Source organism: Amblyomma maculatum, chromosome 9 (genome assembly GCF_055883805.1).
Source record: "Amblyomma maculatum isolate TAMU_Amacu chromosome 9, ASM5588380v1, whole genome shotgun sequence".
In the NCBI taxonomy this organism is placed as follows: domain Eukaryota; kingdom Metazoa; phylum Arthropoda; class Arachnida; order Ixodida; family Ixodidae; genus Amblyomma; species Amblyomma maculatum.
The window spans coordinates 56789495-56815357 of record NC_139352.1 but is presented as its reverse complement, the minus strand read 5'-3'; the positions used below and the strand labels follow the sequence as shown (position 1 = coordinate 56815357).

General features: G+C 45.6%; 1 protein-coding gene across 1 annotated transcript; it reads right to left on the bottom strand.

The window, feature by feature from the left end:
- Nucleotides 1–1597: 1597 nt before the first annotated feature.
- LOC146179101 (signal peptide peptidase) lies at nucleotides 1598–24975 on the bottom strand. Its single transcript, XM_084578803.1, has 11 exons — nucleotides 24721–24975; nucleotides 23947–24045; nucleotides 23108–23190; nucleotides 21845–21954; nucleotides 20604–20689; nucleotides 18841–18966; nucleotides 18655–18712; nucleotides 15302–15422; nucleotides 13938–14040; nucleotides 13067–13152; nucleotides 1598–3437 (listed from the first exon to the last, which is right to left on the bottom strand). Exons 1-11 carry the CDS (start codon nucleotides 24910–24912, stop codon nucleotides 3296–3298), a joined length of 1206 nt encoding a protein of 401 aa, XP_084434929.1. The 5' UTR covers nucleotides 24913–24975; the 3' UTR covers nucleotides 1598–3295.
- Nucleotides 24976–25863: the final 888 nt, after the last annotated feature.

Genomic DNA, 25863 nt, shown 5'->3' with positions numbered 1-25863 from the left:
CTTGCTGTCGCTGCTGCCCCAGCAGCACATCTGAGGGTTCGAGGTTCGGAGGTTCGAGCTGGCCGCTTGCCACTCCCAGATTGCAGATAAATGCCTTTTTTTTTTTTTGATAAATGCTCAGTCGTTGCCAAGGATAGAGATAACCTAATTAGCGACATTGCGGAAGCTGCATAGATTGCTGTCTTGCAAGATAACTGTGTTAGTAAACCGTCCATTTCATTGTCTAAACGAGAGCTCACCTTCTTCGGTTCAAAACATCCGTGATCTTTTTTTTTTTTTTTTTTTTTTTTCGTTTTTCAATTTATTATTTTTTCTTAGGTCAGCGCATGCGCTACTTTTGCTCAGGTTCCGTTCGACATGGCTATTTTTGGCTTTCTTCGTCAGTCGGAAGTTAGCGCGGAAGTGTTCCATTGGTTCTATCCCCTTTTGTCCGTCGTCATGGTGTATGGTATGGATCAGTACCGACTTGACCGAATTTCCACCCTTGCGAACCACTCCCAGCATTAATTTTTTTTTTGGCAGGCCATACCATCTCGGCGAGCTTTTGAAACACGCGATTATGCGAATTACTATCGGCCTGAGCACCGGATCATGCTAGAATATTTTACTTGCAGGGAACTTATAAAAATCTAATGTGCACAGCGGAAATTTTAATCGAGCTGTCAGCATTGACAGCCATGGTTGAGACCTCTAGCTTAATACTGTTTTCCTAAAAAGCATAAATGCTCATTATATACTATCAAAAGCATGCAATGACGATGTCTGTGCATGACTTTGGAAGTATATTATGAAAATTTGGATCTGCATGTCTTCGAGAGTATAAAATTATTTGGTTTGATTCATGCAGTTTGACATCCAAATTGTCGAAATCGACTCGGGCTACAAAGAACACTGTGGTGCAGCAGTGCTCCAGAAATTTCAGTTACTTGTCTTTAATATGCACAATAACTGGATGCCTTGCCCATTGCTTCCATACAAAAGCGACCACCATAGAATTAAACCTGTGTGTGCCCTTAGCAGCTGAACGCCCCAACCACTGACCCATCGCAGTGGGGTTGTATAACGATGAATGGTGTTCACAAAAGCTGTATACAGCTCAACAACCACGTGTAATTGGTAAGTGAAACATTGGCGAACTATCTGGATCGCTCTTATATATCAGTTTCTTACTTCAGTGGCATTTACGAAAAGCAAAGTGTGAAAAGGGACCCAGCATCCTGTCAGTTTTGGCACCACTTAATAGAGATGATCAGCAGAAGTGAAGAAAAAGACTGCACCACCATCATCAGGCTTTTTAGAAAAAGATGGAGAATAAAATTCAAATGCTCTGACAAAAAATAAAAATGGACACACGAAACTGTCGTAGGTTACAGTATGGTGCTGCAGTTGCACAGCCAATCAACACAAGAAGAGATTTCATTGGTGACAAATGTGTGTCGTATTCTAGCAAACTACACAAAGCTAGGTGACAGAAGGGCGATATTCCCGAAACACTGCTTTCGTAAGATATTAGGATTTTAGCCAGAACTCTCAGCATATTTTGTATTCTTGCAACAAAACAAAATAGCAATAACACTTGTCAGCATGAGGCCGCCAGTGAGGTGTGAAAGATATTTATTCTCTTTGGCTGGAGAGCACACAACCAAAAAAAACAAATGGTACCGTCACCTTTTATACAAAATCAATTGATAAAATGGCATGAACAATCGACCATCCTAACCATTCTTTCTGTTTGGACTCTGAATTGAGGTACAAAAATATTTTGCTACAAGAAAAAATTTATTTTCCTTCGTGAATGGTGGGAATACGTTGACAACAGGAAGCCTACAACCCTGAAGGCAAAATTACCGGTTATGTTGTACTGCAACAAAGCACAAAGTTAGAAAACTTTGCCGAAATAATGAAATCATTGAAGTGGTGTTTGCGTTAGGTCCAACATGGCCCAATGTTTTCTTTAAACAGGTTCAGCATCACAAAAGCTTATAAAAAAAATCAAGCCAAGTCAAAATTCCGATTCTTTCACGCAATAAAGGAGTAGCAATGACTCTCTCAATTCCAGAAACAATTGGGATTCTAACAGTATACAGCTGCCGACCAATCTTTCGGACCATCAAGGGGGGCCGAAAAAGGCCCGCAAAACCAGGCAGTCTGGGGGGGGGAACGAATTCACAATAAATAAAAAAATCACTTTATTTACTGACCGAGAAGCAAAAGATGTTGGTCTAAAAAACAAAAATAGGGCGGCGATGCCTCGTAAGTTCCAGCAACAACCTGTAGTTGGAACGCGCTGTCATCTTAGAATCAGTGACAGTACCAACACCGTGCCAAAACAAATCGATGCGAATATAGCAACACAGTGTTAATGTGTAGAATAAATGCGCACTCCATTAATAATCACTCTTGGAAGCCAGCAATATAAAAGAAATCTAGGAACATAATTAACTCTATCATCAATAAAGAAATAGCTTTCCACAACTTGCGAGATTGATTCTGACACAGCCATGGACAATCTGAAGAGCATGATGGTGCTATAGCAGAGTCCGAATACTAATGAGGCAAATTCGGAAAATCAGGCATCCGAAAAATTGGTCGGCAATTATGCAGGCTGCCATAATTCCGCTGCACACAGACAGCTGCAACATATCAAGTTTCTTTAGATAATAAATTCTTTTTTTTTTTTTTATAACAGGACTTAGAAGAAGGGAGCTGGACAAGAATGCAGCAGCTTGAATGAGTGGTGTGATGATTTCACGTAAAAATTTTAATTTGGAAATTCGTTTCAGCTGGTTTTGCATTATCTCGCCTCAACCAGACATGTCAGCAACTTCAATCGTAGGATTTGAAATGAAAGCATCAACGAACCGTATTCATGAAAAAGCAGATTTTAAACGAACATTTTTTTTTTTAAATGCATACCCCTAAAAAATGTCAGGATCATTGAATATAATCAGAACCAATAACTTATAGCCTTCTGGCTAAAGAATCACCACAATGCTTGAAACGTACTCCAACAACATACTGTTACATATGACAGTGTTTTTCTCTCACTCTCAAGGGTGCGCTCTCTCGTATATACCACCAGGAACAAATTTTAACTACACAACCTCTGTCAAGCCTGCCTTTTGACCACACCGCAAGAGGACAATTCCTCCTGTGTGGTCCAAAAGTAGTTTATGCCAAGTCCTTTCCAATGGGTGCACTGTCCGACATCTTAAACAGAAATGCTCTTAATTTGAACATCACCTCGCTTCCAGCACGCTTTTGACAACAAGTCTTCCTAGACACACAGTGCTGCTTATTTGTCCTTTCGGGTGTTCTTCTTTGCGGATTCTGGTGACGCTTTTGGTGTTCTCTTCTGAACGTCGTTGCTTTCCCTCTCTAGCTCCTGCTGCTCGTCGGCGCTTGACGTTTTCTCTTCAGCAGGGTGGTCTTCATACCTGCCACGAAAAAGGGAGGATGGTTAACACTCTGTGGAAACCCTTACAAACAGCACAAAGACGGGAGAAGACAACACGATGTCCTGTTGTCTTTTCTCGTCCAGTCCTTTGAGCTATTTGTTAAGATAACCTCACACCAGCTAGCCAAACTGTCTACTCTAGTGACTGGCTCCCGCGATTTAAAGACTCGTCCAGTCCTTTGAGCTGTTTGTTAAGATAACCTCACACCAACTAGCCAAACTGTCTACTCTAGTGACTGGCTCCTGCGATTTAAAGACTGTCACGAGATTGTTCGTCACATCTTGTCTTGTGAAGAGGTAGCAGTTAGCACTGATAACGGCTAGAAGGAAACGAAATGCTTCTAAGTGCAACAGGAATGCTATGAGGAGTGCAATGCGTATAACGTGCACGAGATGGCACTTTACCTAAGCTGCTCCCAGCAAAGTCGCTTGTTGCAAAAAACCAACTACCGTATTTACATGATTGTAAGCAGACTCCTTTCTTAAAATTCGAAAATCCAAAGTTGGGAGGTCGACTTACAATCGAAAGCAAAGCATGGCATTGTTAATAAGAGCAAAACAAAAACCATATGAGGAAGGCTATGGCGAATTTGTTTGCCCTATGGCTTTGAGTGCAACATTTAGTTACTGTGCATGCTTCTCGAGAAGAATTTTTCTTTTTAACTTTTACTGCACAGCATAAACTGCAGCTGCGGGAGTGTCGCTAGTTTACGGAAGAGCCACTGTTAAAATCGCGGCGACGTTCTCTTTTTGCACGTCAGTCGCGTTGGGTCCCGTGACACGGCGGTAGTTCCAGGGAGTGTCAGTGGTTGATGGAAGAGCCAGCACCTATCATCCATTGAATCCGCGCTCATAGCGCGTTCGCACTTTTGACTTTACAACCGGCTACATGCTTCGTCACGAGCTCTCCAGCCAAAAAAGTATTCTGCACTTGTTCCGTGCAGCCTTCAAAGAGGCGACTATCATTTATGCCGAAGCAACAACTGCGCTGTGGGCCGCAAGTTCGAAGCTTCTAAACGGGTTATGCGGGAGTGGCCGTGGCAGAGACAAATTTTTCAACTGTGATGCCAAGCAAAGAGGCATCCAAGGGATACAGTTGGTATGCTATCCAGAGCTGGAGACCAAGCTTGCCGCGTATATCGCCGAAATACGTGATTTGAAGTGGGGATGAGTTGTACAGCCAGGCAATAAATTGTTTTTGTCAAGAGCATCCACCGCGGCATTCTTTTTTTCAGGATATGCGATTTAGAGGTGTCGACTTACATTTGAGTCGACTTACAATCGTGTAAATACAGTATGTCTGGGTGCAACGAAGTGACGCAGTCAACAGCCGGCTTTACTGATACTGGGCTGACCCCATACGCAAAGGTCATCCTGAACCTCAAGTGGGTGAATTTCGCTAAGACAACCTGGCTTCAGGTGGCGCTTTCTCATGTAGCATTCTTCACGTAACTTGGCTGCAGTGCCTGAATTGACCGATCAAGAAATCACCAATCACCTGCTTCATGCAGATGCTAGAACCTGTCATAACAGGAAGAGGAAAGGGAGGAGCAAACTCTCAGCAGCACCAAGGCTGCCGATGTCCCCAGGGAATTGAGAGGTGTACATTCGGAAGGTACCCGTGGCAGAATCAGCTGACACCAAGAAAGTGCTGCAACCCATTGATTTCATCAAGAAATTTATCCCATGAAATACCGCAAAGTGCCGTCAAACAAAGATTACCGTATTTACTCGAATCTAACGCGCCCTCGATTGTAACGCGCACCCGTTTTTCGTGACCCCCACCCCCGAAAAAAAAAAAAAGCTCCGATTGTAACGCGCACCCGTTCTCCGCGAAAAAGAGTACCGCGCACCTAACGCTTTCATACAGCAATACAACTTTGTCTCGTTTGGAAAAGCAAAGATTTAATCTCAGTGCACCAAAAAACACACACACAAAAGGAAACGGCTTATCTTGCCAAGATTGTCACTATGCCGGCACAAGGTTCACTCGTCGTCGCTGTCAGACAACCCCTTGTCACTGCTGACGGACCAAAGCATCTCATCCTCGGTGCCGTCCATGGCATTCGATATGCCACATTTTTTAAAGGCCTTGATGACCATGGCAGACGGTATCGTGCACCACGCATCTTTCGCCCATCCAGTGAACTCTTGCAGCGAGGCACGCTTCATTCTGTTGCTGGGAGTGAATTCATGGCAGCCACTCACAAGCCATTCGGTGTACAGCGCCCGAATCCTATCTTTCACTGGCTTGTTCAAGCAAACATCGAGCGGCTGGAGCTGCGATGTCATGCCACCTGGTATCACGACAAGGTCGGTGTTGCACGCAGCGAGCTTGTCCTTGATGCGTTGGTCGAGATGGCACTTGAAAGCGTCGAGCACAAGCATCGCACGCAGGCCCAAACTGCCGCCGGGTCTCTTGCGCCAGACGTTATCGATCCAGTCGGCGACCAAGTCCGTTGTCATCCAACCTTTTTCATGGCACTTGAAAGCGTCGAGCACAAGCATCGCACGCAGGCCCAAACTGCCGCCGGGTCTCTTGCGCCAGACGTTATCGATCCAGTCGGCGACCAAGTCCGTTGTCATCCAACCTTTTTCATTGGCGCGCACAATCACGCCACTCGGAAACACGATTCCTTTCGGGAGCGTCTTGCGCCTGAATATGAGATACGGGGGCAGCTTGTGTCCATCCGCGGTGCAACAAAAGCATTGCGGTGACGCGTGTTTTTTCGTGGCCGGAAGACAACACGCGCACTTGCTTCGCCCCCTTCTTTTCAACGGTTGTGGTGGCAGGCATGTCAAAGTACAGCGGTGTCTGATCGGCATTTCCAATCTGGCCGAGGTGGTAGCCGTACTTGCGGCGCAAACTCAGAACGAACCGCTGAAAACTGTGCAGCTTTTCTTCGTACTCTTCAGGCAACTTCTGGCATATCCCTGTCCGCCTTCGAAGAGAAAAGCCTTTTCTCTTCATAAAATTAGACAGCCAGCACCTGCTCGCTTTAAAGTCGCTCCGCGTTAGCCCTGTTTGTAGGGCTAGCTGCATCGCCCGGACTTTGAGCAGGTCCGTCGTCACTGGCCGCTGCGCCGCTCGCTGCTCTAGAACATATTCTGCGAGCCGCTCTTCTATTTCGGTGAACCGGCCATGCTTCGGTCCACTGAAACCTTTTCGTGTAGCCTTGCTGCCGAAAATCTTTTCCTTCTGCTTGCGCCAGTCCCGCACGCATGTTTCCGGAACTCCGAATGCGCGTGATGCGGCCCGATTTCCGTCCGTCTCTGCACACACGATGACTTTCCGTTTAAATGCGGCATCATGATGAACTCGACGAATCTTCGGCACGTCCATACACGTCCATAAAGCACATGTACCAGAGCACACGAAGGACGCTACTGCAGCTAGGCATAGACAGCTAGACCAGCTAGTAGGCTCGAAGTGCATACCAGGCGGCCATTTTGAAATGCCGATGGCGATATGATAGCGGAGATTTAGGGTCGTACTCGATTCTAGCGCGCACCCAATTTTTGGACACGATATATCGGAAAAAAGGTGCGCGTTAGATTCGAGTAAATACGGTATGTTGTTCTTAAAGCAAACCTGTCGGTGCATGTGGCCAGCATCCAGATATGTGCACCGATATTTGCTCTCCGGATGAAATGAATGGAGGTTTCATATGTTTACAAGACTGTTTTTGCAGCTTTGCGCTTTCCAACTTAGAGTGCCCTTTGCTTGGGTTTACAGTCAAACCCACTTTTAACAAATAGAAATGACAGAAAAGTAGCTTACAATGTTGATTTCTTTGCAGGAAAAATTCATCAGTCAGCTTTGACTGTTTCAGAACATCTCACTATGCGGTGCCTAATTCTGCACATGCCCAGGTGGGGAACATTTATCAAATATTAAGTCCCAGAGGGACTCCACCATTTGTAAGGTGTCTTTCGCACATCCTCCTGATCATCACCCTATGCATTATCAATGTGCAAAAATGTTTCAGTCTCGACACGCCACTACATAACTGGGAGCTTCACAAACCTTCACGTCACTGGCATTCCGAATGAAGACTGCTTTCCAGAAGAAATTCCTGGCGTGAAATCCGATGAGCTTGCAGGATTGAGGAAAGAGCGATGGTGGACAGGAAAGCATTCGCATTATGTGCGTGGTTAGGCTGGTGTGGTTGCAGCATTCCCATATTTTTGTCTCTCTTATGGTTAGTTCCTGGTGACCAGATTTAATTGCTCTAACTGATAATTGGCTAGACAACAATGTTATAACAATTATTTTACCACACAGAAAACATCAAACAGAAACAAAAATATTTCCGCACAATATCAGTCTTCTCTGTAATGAAGTTCAACTACAGACAGTTAGCGTAGCGCAATCTGCTAGAGTGATCCATTGTGCACTCCCCTTCCTCACAACTGCCCCATCTCGTTTTCACCAACACACTCTTCTTAAGGGGGAACATGGGTCTTGAGCAAAATTTTTTTAATATTTGTCCTGTCAGTATGAAATTTGCAGGGTTTATGTAAATTCTTGTGCTGGTTTCAAATATGTTGTTAGTTTTCTTCTACATAAATTTGCTGAGTAGTTACAGCAACTTTGCTGCTCCAGACTTGCGGGAAGCTTGTAAAAATATCTACTGAAGGGAAATTGCTAAAATGCACATGGATCTGTTGCTGAATGTCTAAGGAACACAATAAAACAAGTTTTGTGCTCCTGCCTTACTACAAGCCAAAGTTATGGAAGTTTTAAGTTTCAGCTTCACAAGTGCAACCACCCCCTTTCTACATCTTATGTTTAAAAATTTTTCATGCAGTTGAGACCTTGTATAATAGCTTTATTGTGTTCCTTTAACACTCACGAGCCAGTAAAAAAAAAAATCATTACAATCTAACGAGTAGGAGAGCCACAATGCCACCCGCAAAATAGAAGGGTAGGTAAAATTTTCATTTTGAGAAAAATGGAAAAAACGAATTGCAATGTCAAACACTAATTTATACAAACAAAAACTGTAGAAATGCAGGCCACTGTGGCCTAGAAGGCTCCTGGACAGTACCGTATTTACTCGAATCTAACGCGCCCTCGATTGTAACGCGCACCCGTTTTTCGTGACCCCCAACCCCGGAAAAAAAAAACAAGCTCCGATTGTAACGCGCATCCGTTCTCCGCGAAAAAAGTACCGCGCACCTCATGCTTTCATACAGCAATACAACTTTGTCTCGTTTGGAAAAGCAAAGATTTAATCTCGGTGCACTAAAAAACACACACACAAAAGGAAACGGCTTATCACTATGCCAGCACAAGGTTCATTCGTCGTCGCTGTCAGACAACTCCTTGTCACTGTTGACGAACCAAAGCATCTCACCCTCGGTGCCGTCCATGGCATTCGATATACTACATTTTTTAAAGGCCTTGATGACCATGGCAGACGGTATCATGCACCACGCATCTTTCGCCCATCCAGTGAACTCTTGCAGCGAGGCACGCTTCATTCTGTTGCTGGGAGTGAATTCATGGCAGCCACTCACAAGCCATTCGGTGTAGAGCGCCCGAATCCTATCTTTCACTGGCTTGTTCAAGCAAACATAGAGCGGCTGGAGCTGCGATGTCATGCCACCGGGTATCACAACAAGGTCGGTGTTGCACGCAGCGAGCTTGTCCTTGATGCGTTGGTCGAGATGGCACTTGAAAGCGTCGAGCACAAGCATCGCACGCAGGCCCAAACTGCCGCCGGGTCTCTTGCGCCAGACGTGATCGATCCAGTCGGCGACAAGTCCGTTGTCATCCAACCTTTTTCATTGGCGCGCACAATCACGCCACTCGGAAACACGATTCCTTTCGGGAGCGTCTTGCGCCTGAATATGAGATATTGGGGCAGCTTGTGTCCATCCGCGGTGCAACAAAGCATTGCGGTGACGCGTGTTTTTTCGTGACCGGAAGACAACACGCGCACTTGCTTCGCCCCCTTCTTTTCAACGGTTGTGGTGGCAGGCATGTCAAAGTAGAGCGGTGTCTGATCGGCATTTCCAATCTGGCCGAGGTGGTAGCCGTACTTGCGGCGCAAACTCAGAACGAACCGCTGAAAACTGTGCAGCTTTTCTTCGTACTCTTCAGGCAACCTCTGGCATATCCCTGTCCGCCTTCGAAGAGAAAAGCCTTTTCTCTTCATAAAATTTGACAGCCAGCACCTGCTCGCTTTAAAGTCGCTCCGCGTTAGCCCTCTTTGTAGGGCTAGCTGCATCGCCCAGACTTTGAGCAGATCCGTCGTCACTGGCCGCTGCGCCGCTCGCTGCTCTAGAACGTATTCTGCGAGCCGCTCTTCTATTTCGGTGAATCGGCCCTGCTTCGGTCCACTGAAACCTTTTCATGTAGCCTTGCTGCCGAAAATCTTTTCCTTCTGCTTGCGCCAGTCCCGCACGCATGTTTCCGGAACTCCGAATGCGCGTGATGCGGCCCGATTTCTGTCCGTCTCTGCACACATGATGACTTTCCTTTTAAATGCGGCATCATGATGAATGCGACGAATCTTCGCTGTCGGCACGTGCATACTGGTCGGTCAATCGCAGAAAACAGGTAGGCTAACCAAAGCACATGTACCAAAGCACACGAAGGACGCTACTGCAGCTAGGCATAGACAGCTAGACCAGCTAGTAGGCTCGAAGTGCGTACCAGGCGGCCATTTTGAAATGCCGATGGCGATATGATATCGGAGATTTAGGGTCGTACTCGATTCTAACGCGCACCCAATTTTTGGACACGATATATCGGAAAAAAGGTGCGCGTTAGATTCGAGTAAATACGGTAATCTGCATTGGGTTTGCCCTTCTGCTTTCGTTTTGCTGCAGTCTGAAAAGCTGCAGATGAAGCACGCTTCCTCTCTGCTCTCAGACATTCACTGGTGCAATGCACACGTTTACAATTTATAATGGCTATAAACCTCCAGGAATGTAGTCTCTTTGCTTTCCAACGTCCAAGTGTCGCCTCTTTCATTTTGATTTGCAGTTGCAGCACATTCAGTTGTCACTTTTTCGTTTTTTTTTTTGTTTTTTTTAACGTACCCGTTTTGCTACGTCCTCGCATCAAGACCGAGGTAAGGAACGTTTATTGCGGAAAAGAAATGTAATTTGGAGCTGTTTGCTGCTTCCCAGTGCTCTGCATTGCACTGGAAGCAAGTGAATTCCCTAAGGACTATGAACGAGGTCCGATCAGCGCAAACGCGCGGCGAGCTCTACGAAGACGACGTGTCCCGCAGTTTACGCATTGGAGAATAAGTTTGACGGCAATTCCTTATCCCCGTTCACTTTTTTAAATGCCAATATCGCCGCCGTATGTTTTACGCTTCGCCAATCTCGGCAAACTGTTTAGCTCTGACGATCGTATACTCCGCATCGCCAAGCGGACTGTCCGCCGCGCTGCCGTCATCGTTACGAACACAATCCGTCTACCGCTTCGTTGCTGGAGTTGGCGCGAGTTCAAGCTTTTCCTGTTTTGAGCTTATCTTTCTGCTCATCTGCGGCCTGCGTTATCACTGTCGCGGCGGGTGCAACCGCCGGCAGTAGCAGTCCCCCGTGCTGGGGAACACACTAGGCCTACTTCAGGCTCGTACACACGATCGTTCGGCGCACGATTTTCGTCTGCCTGAGCGCGCACAGCCGGGGCAGGGCATCACTTGAGATGATTATTCAACTATTTTTTTCACTTTTTTCACAAATTCTAGCCATGAACGCACCTCGTGGTTCGGAACCAAGCGCGGCCGGCGTCACGTCTCCGCCGTCTCCCCGCGGCTCGGGCGCGCCAAGCAGACGCCGTCAGCCAGCTCCACCAATGCGGGGACGCCTTATCGTCACGTGCACCCCGAAAGCCAATGGGATTGCAAATGCCACGTTTTCTTTTTTGCTATTTTTTATGCAACCAATGGGCGAATGTAAACAGCAGAGGCGGCAATTTGAAGACGAAAGGCGGCTCTTTCGAATGAGACCAAGATGGCTACGGTGCCGCGCACAAAATGGGAGCTACGCCTCGCGGAAAATGGTTGTTTCGGGGGTCGTTTTCGGCCCAAATTTGGGCGACATCGATATAAATTGGCATTGTGACTAAAATACTGACCCTAGAGATGAAAAACTTAGCAGATAGGTAGATAAAGAGCTACTGATTTCGCAAATCACATTTTCTAAAAATTCAATAAAACCATATCATCGTCATCGGTCACCTTCTGTTTGTTCTCTGGCTTGCTGCCTCGCAACAGTATGTATACGTTCCCACGGTGTGCCTAACAGTTTCTGAATGAAGTCCGAAAAATTGCACGAGTACGAAAAATCAGTCAACTATTTTTCATGTTTACTGTATATGCTTCAGTAAAAAAAACACTTCATATATTTTGTGCCTTATGCAGTGTAGTTGCACAGGCATATATGAAAACAAACATTTAATGTGTGAATTTTGTTAGTTATTTGCAACATTTTATTTTTTACTGCTCTTCCAACTAACTAGAAAACATTAAACATCCTCACATTCAAAGTCAAAGAAAACTGCGCAAGAGTGGTTCTGATTTATGCAACATAACAAAAAATAAGTACAACTACCATTTTTTTTCCCCAGAAGAAGCGAAATGACCGAGACAAGCACAAGTCGGAAAATTATACGCTCAACCGCCTTAAATACAGACCAGGGAAATAAACCTCCACTATGGCATCTCTCATAGCCTGAGTCGCTTTGAGACGTTAAAGCCCAAACCTAACCAAACCAAATAACAATAAAATGAAGTAACACCCAGCACACCTAGATTACACATGCGAAAAATGTCTCCACATTAGCAAATCGCCTGAAATGCAACATACAAGATTTAAAATTCCGCACACGCTGCTGCAAAGCCCAGACTACATATTTGCGCTGGTTATACAAGCTTTGCCTGTACTCACCTATGGGGCTGAAACGTGGAGGCTAACCAAGAGAGTTCTACTCTCTTGGTTATGGAGGCTATGGAACGAAAAATGGTAGGGGTAACATTGAGATAGGAAGCATGCACAGTGGGTCAGAGAAATAACTCAAGTCACCGACATTCTAGTCGAAATTAAGAAGAAATGGACATGGGCAGGACATGTAGTGCAAAGAGAGGATAACCGATGGCTGCTGAGGATAACAAACTGGATTCCAAGGGAAGGGAAGCGTAGCAGGGGGCGGCAGAAAGTTAGTGGACTAGAACAGAACCAGGTTAAGTGGAGAAATATGGGAGAGGCCTTCGCCCTGCAGTGGGTATAGTCAGGCTGATGGTGATGATGATGATACAATTTGCAGTAAAAAAATTACAAAAAAATAGTAATAATCATCATTCAAAGCAGCCAACTTGGCCAAGTTAGGGCAAGGGATGACTGAACATGTCATAATCCTGATACAGCACATATATTTGCATTTGCGACATCTGAAAGGGCTGTGTCGATTCCCCTTTATGCCGCACTATGTATTCTATGTATTTCATTTTTGTTTATCTGCCTCCCTCCCCTTGCCCGCTTTAAGAGAGAGGCCCATAAAAATGAGCGCAATGCACAGCTGCAGATACAACTTCTTGTACAGCTTCCAGAGCAGCAAAGCACAAAACGGAGAATGCATCCACTCACTTGAACATGGCGGTGATGTCTCCCATGATGAGCGCAATGGTCAGCGGAACCCCCGTGCATGCCGGCACCAGGTACAGCAGTGCTGGCTGCAAGGGGAACAACGTGAACAACTGGGAGTGGCTGCACTATGTTACATCGTGCCACCACAGCACCAGCTGACAGAGGGCAGCAGAACACCTTCAAGTCGCACTCTACATGTCTACAATCAATTTGTAGCTCTCGCAAGGCACAAAAAGGCTGAAAATAAAGGTACAACCACCGCCGGACACTCGTGCGAGCAAAACGCAATAACTTTGACACAATCGTCTGTCTGCCCATCTCAGAGGCTGGTTCACATCGCCTTTTAGCATTTCGTAATGGCGTTCATGGAGCCCTCTTTTTATCGGTGCATAACTGTGAGTTTGATTTGAGTGGTGGGAAAGAAAGTCCCACTTTTACCTTCAGTTCTTGTCAGCAAAAAATGTGCCCACCGCTGCTGAACAAATACCAACGTAGCCACAAGGAATAAAACAATCGACCTCGCACTAAAATGAAGACTGGAAAGTTTCCCCTAGTAACCTTTCAATATGCACCAACATGAAACAGCATGCAGCCTTGATCGGGTCGAAAACTGGATATCACTATGTTTTATATGGCAGCCACTCAAGAATTTCAGCCCAATCCAAAACTTCTCAGAATTCCAAAATTGACCTTGCTAACTCCACTACGGCTAGTACATCACTAACCAAATATAATATGGAGAATTTGACTGCAACCTCCTAGATTCCCAGTGCTCTCAATTTCGAATATTGTCAGCGCTTAAGAAACAAAACCAAAAAGTGGTAGTGCCACTTGCTAGCATAACGAAAGAAAACTCCGCAGGATGTCTTACCTGGGCGTGGTTGAAATAGATCATGATGAAGATGGTCAAAGCCAGGCCCAGGACGTAGGCCACGAAACTGCTCACAAAGTAGAGATTCCTTTGCCGGTTGAGGCTGGAAGGTTGAGAGACAATCAACAACCTGGAGTTAAGGTTGCCGTACAACTGCAATGGCAAACCTGAGTACAGCACCAACACAGGACCATCGACGACTCCTAAGCAAAGTTGGTTTTAAACCTGGGTCAACTCAATTTTCAAATTTAGAATTTCAAAACGTGCAGTCATATTTGGAGGTTGGCCACTCAAATTTTGAGGTTGGGCAAGTCTATTAATCAAACCGTCTCTCACCTTTAATGCACCTTAAGAGGACACTGCAATAGCAGTGCGTTCACATATGGTGTTTGCGGATGGCAGTTGATGAAGACAACGATAAGCCACGAGATTCCGCACTTGCTTCCCATAAAATGTACCTGGGCTCGAATCTACTCCACAGAGATATTTGTTTTTAAATTCACTGTGGGCATTTTTCCACGTTCTCTAGGAACCGTTCTTTGCCCTTGCGGTAAAAAACTCAGTGCTCTTTACTTCAGGCTGAGCTGTTACATTGTTACTGTGCTAGGCTGACAAGGTCGCTTCGAGGACAAAGAACACACAAACCTGACCAAGAATTTAGAATCCACTTTTCGCACTGAAAGGAGAACTGCCCCTCTTGCCCTACTGGCTAGCCCAGAGATGAAACATGCCACTGTGGCTAATACCCTTGTTACACGGGCAGAGTTAACTGCGGTTACGCGAAACCGTGGTTAGCCCATGTTACACGGCGGACCAAACCGTGGTTACGCCACTAAGCGCGGTTATCGCGAACCGAGCTTGGCGACCTCGGTTAGCATCGTTAACTGAGAACATGGCGGCGTCCATGGAGGGAGGCAGCGCGTCGGCAACGTCCGCGCCAGTGTTACAAACTTTACCAAGCAATAATTTTGCGACACAAAACATACTTCTCATCGATATCATGTTTCGTAACAAATATCTTCTAAATAACGCACATATTTGCGTACGGAATTTCGTTCCGCCGAATTGTTGCGTCAGTTCATATAACAACGACGAACGGCGATTTGAGATAACCGCAGTTCAGTTCGGTAACCGCGGTTAACTCTGTCCGTGTAACAAGGGTATAAGAGGCTATGAGAAAAATGTTCCCTCGATTGTCAGTACAACTGAGGCAACTAAAATAAAATATACTGCTGCACAATGCCAGAGACACAACTTTTGCTCTCCAGAGCTTTTAGGCTCAGCACAAACTTGGACAGGGCGAGTGCGAGAAAGAATGAGAGAGGCGCGCGTCAGTATTGTGAACGTAATGATACCAAGCATACCTAGAGTCGAACCGCAGCAGCAGGGCGATGAAGATGCCGGGGATGACAATGTCGCCCAGGCCCAACATGGCAAAGTGGTTGCCCGCAAATCCACTCTCCAGAAAGTCCTGTGGGAACACCACTGGCAGGGAAAGTAAAGAAAGGAAATCAAACAACACAGAATGGCAAAAAACGTAAACTACAAAATGAATTTCACAAAGTGAAATGAGCATGCATTGAATTGCCTTCTGATGCTGCCAACATCTAGCTCTCAGAGCTTAATGTTCCACACATCTCAAAGGGGGGGCATATTTGTGAAGAACATGTGATAACTGGATAAAAGACGAAGAAAACCACGTTTGGAGAAAGAAGAGGAAAACGTCGAGGTTGGCTCGAGGAGCGCGAGGCACGAGCAGGAGAGAACAGGCGAGCAGCGGAGCCGATCGGCTGTCCAAGGAGCTCGGAGCGGTGCGTCTTCTGCCAGGCCTGACCCGGGGATCCAGACCTGGGGCCTGCCGGCCGTATCCTGTCCTGTTCTCCTGTCGTCCACGAAACTCGGAACGGTGGTCGGGCCCGGGAGTGCCACAGCGCCAGCTCTTCACTGGCACGAGCGTTCGGCGCCGTGCTGAGCCCAGGCACGTCGGGGAGGCCTGACGCATCGGCCGTGGAAAGGCAACCCGAGGCCTCTTGCCTCTACGGGGCCCCGTCCGGTGGCCTAGCCTTCCGCTGGGCTTACTGAGGCCTTACTGCACCGACCCTGCAAAACTCTGACCACCCAGAGCGTCTGCACCGGCTTCTCCACCCAACGAACTGGTGACTGTAGATAACTTAATGTTTAGTCTTTAACCTACTTGCTTGCCCTACTCTCGTCCCGTCCATATGTGTACATAAATTATTCGTTGTTAGCTTGGTCAGTCTGGTCGTCTATTGAGATTGCTGTCTCTGAATAAGCCACAGAACAAGGTGGCCAGAAGATTTAAAGAAAAGAACCTCACACACTACTACTACTACTGCCTTCCTTCAGTCTTCCTGCCAGCAGTGCTCACTGCAACCATAATCAAATAAATGGGGCAATGCACTTACAGGCAAGTTTTGCACTGCAGTTATCTCTAAAGGTACACGAGTAAGCAAAATTTTTAACGGATTGAAAACAGCATTTACGGTGCAATTCGAGACGCATCTCACTTTTACTGCTTGAACAATTCGAACCTCCTGAACACTCTGAAATTATGAAATTCACGTCTCTCTGAACTCGCAAGGCCTCACATTGCAGCACATCCAAACGCTGCTCCCTACAGCAACTCACACTTGTCGCATCAGTTTTTGAGCTGCCATTTCCCTCAACAAAATGCACTGCGCACAGCAAAAGCCTGCATGCATTACGTACTACAGTTAAAACTCGATTTAACGAAGTTGAGGGGAGCCGTGAATTATTTCGTTAAATCGAGAACTTCGTTAAATTGAATGAGGCATTTCTTGGGCACATAATTCAGTACATTCGATTACAGTAAAACCTCGTTAAAACGTACCCGCTTAAACAGTACTTTCGTTTTAAAAGTAGTAAAGTCACGTCCCCGACTGAGCACCCATTGAACATAATGCATTTTGCATCCGCATAAACCGTACCAGCTTATCGCGGTCGTATCTGTTAGCACGTACCATTTTCACTTTTCGTCGCACTCGCGCGTGACGAATTCACGCCGGTAGCACCGACCCAAAGGACGGTTCGGCTAGCGCCGCAACAATCTTCCCTAAATACCGCCGACGGGACGCCAAGCCACACAGCTAATGACAAATTGGCGCCAAAGTTGGTAATCATACAACTAGCGCAATCTTTGGGGGTCCGTATGGTCATCGTCATGACCCCTTGCAGGGCTCCCATCTGCTAGTCAGGAGGGTTAGCGGCGTGCTTGCTCGCACACACCACGTCCGTGTTCACGATAGCAAGGCTAGACTGATGGAGGCCTAACAAGCTGAGCTTGACAAAGACGTGCGTTCAAAGGCACGGGGAAATCCGCACAAGAGCGAACACAGAGCACAACACACAAACACACACACAAAAAAAAACACGCGAACTGCAACAGCGCCATCTATGAAATATGGCACGAAACTTTTTTAGAGCTCGACTCAAAATTAAAACTCGTTTTGCGACGCGCAGTTTGAAAAAAGCGACGGGATGAAGATGCTCCGCGCTGTTACCGCTGACTCGCAATCAAAAAATTTTGGGGTGCTGTCTACAAATTAGACCAAAAATTAACACTTTTTCACCTTTATTTCTCGAAAAAAGGTTCGTTAAATAGGGACAGACCACGGAATCGGTTTCGTTTTTTCGGGTTAGTCAAAGCATTGAACCCTATGGGCTTCTGAGGGGGAATTAGGATACCCTTCGTTAAATCGAGATTTTCGTTAAATCAGGTTTCGTTAAATCGTAGAGCTTACTCGTGACGAGAAGTCAATTGCATAGCACACCTATACAAGCAACTATGGCACACAACAAGATGGCGGCTGCATAATGTTGTGGCCACACAAGCAAGACAATCTGGTTTCCTGGCAACTGGCAAATCTGAATACTTTTATGCATTTGTTAGCACTGTTCAAGACACCCATTAGGAAAGTGAGGTGTACTGCACCCCCCACCCCCCTTCGCATTTCCCTGTATGTACGGCATATTTTAGGTCAATGAGCATCACTCAGTTTGAGCTTCTAAGTTTATAACCTCGCAACAGTATGGTAACTGGGAGGGTGAAGGGGGGGGGGGGGGAGGGGGGGGGAAGGGGTACAGCTGGAAACAAATGAAACCACCCAGAAAATTATACAATCAATCACCCTTGTTTCGATGCAATGAAATTAGTACCACTAACAAGCGCAGCCAAAGGTAACGACACTGGTAGTCGTTATTACCAGCTGCTGCAGGTGCAATAATGGCTCATTTCCATTCTTAGCAACCTGGTTTATTTTTCTCTCTACAAAACTCAAGAAAGCCGTTCATGACTAGTGCAGTCTTTTCCAATGGGTCCAGCAATAAAGGCCAAGGTTTGATGTTTACCACGACACTCTCTAGTCCAGATGAAAGCAAAGAGTGCAGCTGTATGATTTAACAATCTGCATGCAACATTACTTACCAATATTCTGACTGATTATACCAACACACGAGCGCATGACTGGGCCAATCAGTCCAGTTATATTATTTCAAAAGAGTTGCTTTGCATTAGCTTCAATCTGACTCAATGCAAACAAAGGGTCTTATTACAGCAAGGTTTGAAGCGAGTTTGAAGAAAAAGCTTCAGCTGGAAGCAATCTAAAACTTGGAAAGAATTTCTCAATGCGACGAAAATCAGGAGGTGAAGCAAGACACTCGGAGAACAGAAACTCACATTTTATGGGTGCCTCAAAAGACTTGGCAACGGTCACCATGACGTCGGTGCCAAAGACCTGCAACGTCGAGTTTCGGAAGAAGAAAAACCCATGCTTTAGCATGTGTGGCACCCTTGCGCATGAACATGGACATCCCCAACACCTTCCCCAAGAGGCAAAGTCATTCCCGCTTCTTCCGCACTCACCCAGAAGATGTCGTAGACAAACAGCCCACCCAGCAGGATGCAGCCGGTCGCCACAGTGTTGATGTGTAGCAGCTCAACGCCGTTGATGGCAAAGGCCAGACCGAAAAGGTTGTTTGCCACCCAGTGCTGCAAGATGCACACAGGAAACAGGGCGCGCAGTACAGTTTAGCGTTGATATAATGAGCTTTAGGGTAATGAAATCCTCGACGAAGTGAAGCAGTTTGGTTTGCACAACTTAGCCGGATGTCACATATGTTAAGCGTGCAACATAACGAAATAAATTCTACCTACTTTCAAGGTACCGAAATTTCCCTATCGTACCATGAGCTCGAAACGGTTGGGCATGTGCACTGATGTGTGTGTGCATGAAAGCAAGTGCGGCAGGCCCTAAGACGTAGAGCGCCTGGAAGATGAAAATACGATGGCGGTGGCGCACACCGCCTGCTGTGCAATCTGAGCTAGTATGGACGAGGCTCACGAACATATTGTTAAGTGAATCCACTAGGTGGCACGAGCATCTGTGCAATGCAAAGCCAGCTAGGCCGAGGATCAAATGGATGCAACTAGCACATGGATGCAACTAGCACAGGACCGGATTAACTGGAAGAATATGGGAGAGGCCTTTGCCATGCACTGGGTGCAGTCCAGCTGATGACGATGTGTTCTGAAACCGATGAAGTCGGGAAAAAAAAGATGTTATATTCATGTAAATACCGAACACCTTGCCCATCGCTGAGATTTGCAAAAGTAGCATGGCATACAGTGGAATTTGATGCAGCTGGCATGCCTGTTCATTCCAACCCCATCCACACCCGGAGATGTCAACTGGCATTATCGTAATTAGCGCCATGTTATACTGCACCATGTTTTCACCCCAACCCTCACCAAGGCCGTGAGAAGTACAAGTGATATGCAGTAGAGTGATATGCTTTAGCAGGTGGACAGCTTGTGCAGCATCAATACTACCCAAAAGCTGTATACCTATCTCCAATATGAAAGAGAGCCCGCATCAGCATTTAACTAAAGGAAACAAGGTTCTTCTGAAGAGTTCTTGCTCTGATTTGGCAGAAAATTTTCCATGGGCCATCATAAGTGCAGAAACGACAGATTAACTATTTTATCCATTCATCTTCCAACTTGACAAAAGAAGGCTACAGTACCTGAGAACCTTGTTCCTTTCTTAAAATAAAGTACTGGAGTTCCATTAGCTGTTATCGCTGCTATCAATCAAGTCAAACACAGCAGTGAAGTGGACTAGTTCAGTGTGTGTGAAAAAAAATAAAAATAAAATAGGTACATTGAAAAGCATATCTTCTGTCAACAACTCTGACGACATAGCACAATTCAATCAGTGAATCCAGTAAATTCGCTCTTCCATCATTATTCCGGACTCTAGATATAAGTGTCCTTTAAGAAAGAAAAAATAAACCCCAGCAGTATCCCTGAAAGAAACACAAAAATGTCTGGCGCAAGGTTACCAACACTTGAAAGTCTGGAGTTATGTCTAAAGCAAGGGCACAATCAGGCCCCTAAAACATGGCGTATTGAAAGCAGCTTTGATATTATACTAAAACGTGCCTGAAAGCTAGACCGCTTAACTTCTAGTTCCTCCAAATTGTCAGATAAATCACTGAAACTTGAAAGTATTATCAGTTATATCTATCAAAAGTCAGCTTCTTAAGTTCCCTGAGAATCTCCGAAACATTACAATTGAGTCTTAGTGTTATCCTTGCTCTTTAGTATAGAAGGCTAATCATGTTCACCTTTTTCCAGAGATACCAGACACCGAACAGGCAACAGCAGATCCAGCAGGCTACATCATCGTAGCTGAAGCGGTAGTCGAAGTACTCTGCAGAACAACAACAGAGGTGTCGTCAATTCCGGCTGTACCACAGCTAGAAACAATAAGTACGACTAATAAAAATGCATACAGTGACAAAAGACATGAGGGTTATCAACTACACTTCTAGCGCATCAGAAAAAAAAAAAAAAGCTCTCTGCCCCCCCCCCCCCCAAAAAAAAGAAAAGAGACACCAATACGTGCATGCCTGCTTCATTCACCAAGGGAATGCTAGAAAGGTCAAACTCTGTGCACCTAGACTGCCCAACGCTTGGCCAAAAAAATGAGGATTCAGCTCCAATAACGCAGCTGCATCATAATGCTCCACGTTGTGTACAGCTTACACCATTTTCGCGATGCATGAATAGCATATTTATTGCAGGTAGACAAGTGTTGTTAAGCACTTGAAAAAATTGGCAAACCATTTTGAAGATATTTATCTTGGAAGAAGTTGTATTTCTGCAACTAAATCCGCAATCATGGCCAATTGCTAGCCAAGCCAGATATGAAGTCTTCCCATTTTCCACCATTCTTGCAGAGGATGAATGACAGTAGAACCTGTATTCACTCTCGGCGGCGACACTTGAGAAAGTATGAATTAAAGGCATGCTCTGCTCTCCAGGAGCATTTTGACTAGCCTGTAAAGACAGATGGGTCTCTATACAGCAGCCATGGACACAAACAGGTAATACCTAACATGTGGCACGTGTAATATATGTGTAGTGGGCCATAGTAACAATGCCAAGGCATAGCCATTGCTTTCAATTTGCACCATAGGAAAATGATGATGATAACACAGGTGCATAATACATTTTGGGCAGCATAATTATAACGCCACATGCGAGGCACATGACCAGAAATTATTTTGGAGGGGGATCAAATGTGGCAAGGCCTGGCAAGGGGTCTCGATACCCCCACGGATGCACGCTTTCATGCATCACCTGAATGAGATGTGAATCATAGCTCCTCAATGAAACTGAAGTGAATTCTAAGCAAAACTGAGAAAGATGACCATTTTTCTCAGAGCTATCAAAACTGCTCCCAACCATCCCCCAAACCTCCACTGTTTTTTTCCCCTCATGCAGCGAGATCCCATAGTCAGCGGCCTAACTAGCTCCAATTAAGGCATTTCAGTATGTTCGTCGTCCCGTTGTGAGTAGTCACCTTCACACTCGTCGCTCTGTGTTGTCGACCACCGTTGGAAAGAGATCCTGTACTCCCAGCGGTAAAAGCGGCTGGGCAGCAGACATCGCATGACGCGGCTGAACGACGGACTGGAAGAGAAAAGAATGTACACCAAAGACAATGTTTCTAGAGCTCAGCACTTGCATCTTGACGAGGAAGAACAACCTGTTTTTGCGCTGTCCCCTTTTTAGCAATGTTAAAGCCGCTAGCCTGCAGCAACGCCCTCGTCGGCTCGTAGCTAACTAGCGCTAGTGTCTGTCCTTTGCCTTCTTGCTACGCTATGGAACATAACGCATACCCACTAGCCCTCACCCTGTAAAGATATATATTTCCATTCTAGTACTGTCAGTCGATAACTCGAACAGGTCTGAGCAGTGGTCAAAGCCTCATCACACGTTTGCATAGTCATCGCATGATTCTAGTGCACAGTTCTTTGTTTTTAAATATGAAACAACAGCTACAAACACAATTATTTATTATGGCTGCATGCTGCCTATCAAGTTTCATACAACACCCACCAGATTTCTCGGTTAAGAATTTTCAGTGCAAAATTAGAGAATGTCGCTGGCAACCAAACCGACACTTGAGTTAAATGTATTGCACAAAATGTAATAATATATCTCTCTATATTGGTAAATAAGCTTGACCATGTCAGGTCGCATAACCAGTGACTTAAGTCATTAGCTAAGCCACATCAACAAAAGAACAAACTAAGCCAAGCAGATGGCTTCTGACTAGAACCAATATCCACCGATGCCAATGTGCAGAAGAATGTACAGTAAATGAAAATGGGTTAATTTGCTATGGTTATCTTTAATAAGGATGCCAGTAAATATGCAAACCATGAAGTGAAAAATGAAGCGGAAGGATGTATGGATTACCCTTAGCGACACTAAAAGGATACATGTCGACACAAAAGATAAGACCAAGTTTAATGTCGTTCTAGCTATTTTACTGCAGACAAAGTTGCATAACGAACGAAAAGATCAGTCGTTAGGAGACATATTTAACAGGCGTGCATATTCTCAGAGTGCTTGCGTTGAAGAAAGGAATGCTCAACATATTGTTGCAACTAGTGAAAAGCCCTAACTAATTTTCTTTACCCAGCAAACTACTGTGAAAAACAGTGCAGTGCTCAAGCATATAAAAAGGCTATGTAATGTTTTTTTACACCACAATTTGCTATTGGAAGAACACGAAACAGTTGTGTATATGAAAGACAAAATTAAGAACTGAACTCACCTTAAAATGTGAGCCAATGCTAAAACTCCAAGTAAAAAGAAGTACCCAGTGAGTAGTAGATTGATGTATTCCTTTGAGAAGAGCTGCAAATAATGAGATCCATCCGAGAGTGCTACTGTTACCACACTATCAAGCTGCACTGATAAACTGAAACTGTTCAACAGCCACAATGCATTTTAATGATGGTCACAACTGTGGCTTGCAATATCTCCTGTCACACGAACACTTTTGATCCTCATTGAACTCGATCTGCATTCAACTTATTGCAGATCGAGGTTGTCACCAACAACTTCACATTCAAGAGCGGGCGTCACCACCCTCGACGTTGTCCAACGCACATGAAGAAGACTTCTCAATGGTCATTCAAAACGGCTGCGTAGAACCAGCTATTTCAATCCTTCTTGAAAACCTCGATGCAGATCGAGTTCAATGAGGATTGGAAGTGTTCGTGCGACAGAGGTATAACACAAAGAGGGAAATGAGCAACTCATTCAAAGATCTAAAGCCCAAATGGAACACAGGGCTACTAGTACCTGGAAAATTGTAGATGGCCAAGAAGGTTAGTATAAAAAGAATTTTTCTTGTGTGGTTTTATGTGATGTTCGAACATGCTATCTCAGAGCATGCAAATCAACGAAATTCCAACAAAGGGATCACAAGCCACACACTGACCGACAGCACATCTTTACGTGTCCTGCTTGAAAACGTGAATGTCGAACGACCCCTTTGGCCACGCTGAAAAGGTTCAATAAACCGCACAACACCGTTCCAGCGTTTCACGCACAAGCCATTGCAGTAATGGACCACTGATATATGGAATAGCAGTTTATACAGCTTACCTTGAAGAAAATGTACAACCCAAAGAGCGCGCCGCTGGCTATGACAGGGAACATGGCAGCGTCTTTTCTCGTCATGGTTTCGGGTTTCTCACCCGACTCCTGCAAAGAAGGACAGCTCGCGTCAGCATTTGAGCACAACGAACGACGATTTCGACGACATGCGCAATGACATATTCTTGACATCGAAGTTCGAACAGGTGTTGAACGTAAATTAACCTATTTCTCAAGAAAGTTTAGCACTCAGAAGCTATAAAACGAGTTAATTCGGGATCCCATATGACAAAGATGTCTGGAACATGCAATTTTAGACGTGTTATAGAAAAACTCAGGCTGTTAGATCTCTGTTTTCATGATCTCACGTGAATATAGCTGTAGCTAACCGTGATAAGCATATGATTCCGCTCTGGCACATGGCACCTTTCAATGCACTTAAGAGACGAAACCAGGCGTTAGAGCGGAAAATTGCGCTGTTAGAGCTCTCCTGCGGCATGCAGAGCAGAGGAACTCGAGTAAAAGAGCGAGAAGTGAAAGCTATAAGTGTTACGAAGCGAGGAGCTAAATGACACGTCTCCTTAGCATCGCGGTACGGGCTCCAGTACACGGCACTGTCACCAATCGAACTGCTTGAGCAGATTCACTGCCATGTGAGTGAAAAGGTGTCAAGTTCAAGCGCCCGCTGTAGTGACTGCGTGCGTCAAACGACGCTGGTTTCGGTGCTTACGTGTAACTCAACGCTGACATATGTTGCGACGAGCAATGGGCAAGCATACTGGCCTTTTGTTTCCGTTGGTGTGTGACAGATTTGAAGGAACCAAAGACGATTGGGAAGAAAGCCATGAGCATGATGCTTGTGTAGGCGACCGCTTGACCCGCGGGAGTCGGCTGGAACTTGGCTGTTTCATTTTTGACGACTTCTTGGAGAGTCTCGTTGACCTGAGCTATCACGTCGTCCGCCGCGCCCGCCATGTCTGAAGCAGAGAGACCCGCTCAAGCGGCGCACGGCGCAAGCAGGCAAGCAGCGCACAGGCTGATCGACGCAATGAGCCAATGGAGTAAAATTTCTTGATGTCACAGTGACGTAAAGATGGTCAAATAACAATTTACGTTATTACGACGACCTCAGGCGTGGGGGTATTCTTCGATATTATGTCTTAAAATGGTGGAATAAATTTAAGCCAGGTAATGAAACCGGCGAACGCTCAAATGTGTGTGTGTGTGTGTGTGTGTGTGTGTGTGTGTGTGTGTGTGTGTGTGTGTGTGTGTGTGTGTGTGTGCGTGTGCGTGTGCGTGTGCGTGTGCGTGTGCGTGTGCGTGTGCGTGTGTGTGTGTGTGTGTGTGTGTGTGTGTGTGTGTGTGTGTGTGTGTGTGTGTGTGTGTGTGTGTGTGTGTGTGAGTTAGCAGGACAATATTATAACGATCCCTTAAATTGTGTCTCTAATACGTCGCACATTCTTATTAACGTGTTCTAAGCAACCACGCTTTCCAGCTACCGGTCATAGGCCCCGCTTTAATCAAGCCGTAAGAACTTCTGAAAGGCTATTTCTTGTGCCGCCCCGTCCCCTCAGATGAGCAACCCGAATCGGAACTCATCCTTTGGCAAGCCAACTTGCATTGCTCGGCCGCGTAACCTGCCAATTAAACCACTACAGATTCAGAATTTCTGGAATTTAAGTTGGTTTAAAGGGGGCCCATCTCACCAGCAACATACGCAAAGCGTGGCGGACGGACAAAATGATGAAAAGATATTCTAATTATAGAACCAATTAACTAAAGCTCATTAATTTCATTTTACCCATTTTTTCTAACACCCTGCTGCGCATTGAAATCCAAACGCTGTTTCCCGCACAGCACCAGATTTCTTTTTCTTTTTTTTTTTAGCTCACTATTTACAGGAATTTTTGAAAGTGTTCCCTGAAA

Excerpts from the sequence above, each read along its gene's own strand:
- LOC146179101 (XM_084578803.1), bottom strand. The coding sequence starts at position 24,912 with ATGGCGGGCGCGGCGGACGACGTGATAGCTCAGGTCAACGAGACTCTC. Across the intron at positions 21,955-23,107 it reads GCATTGGCTCACATTTTAAG|TCCGTCGTTCAGCCGCGTCA; the intron begins GTGAGTTCAGTT and ends TTTCTCTTCCAG. Across the intron at positions 15,423-18,654 it reads TTTTGAGGCACCCATAAAAT|TGGTGTTCCCACAGGACTTT; the intron begins GTGAGTTTCTGT and ends TTTCCCTGCCAG.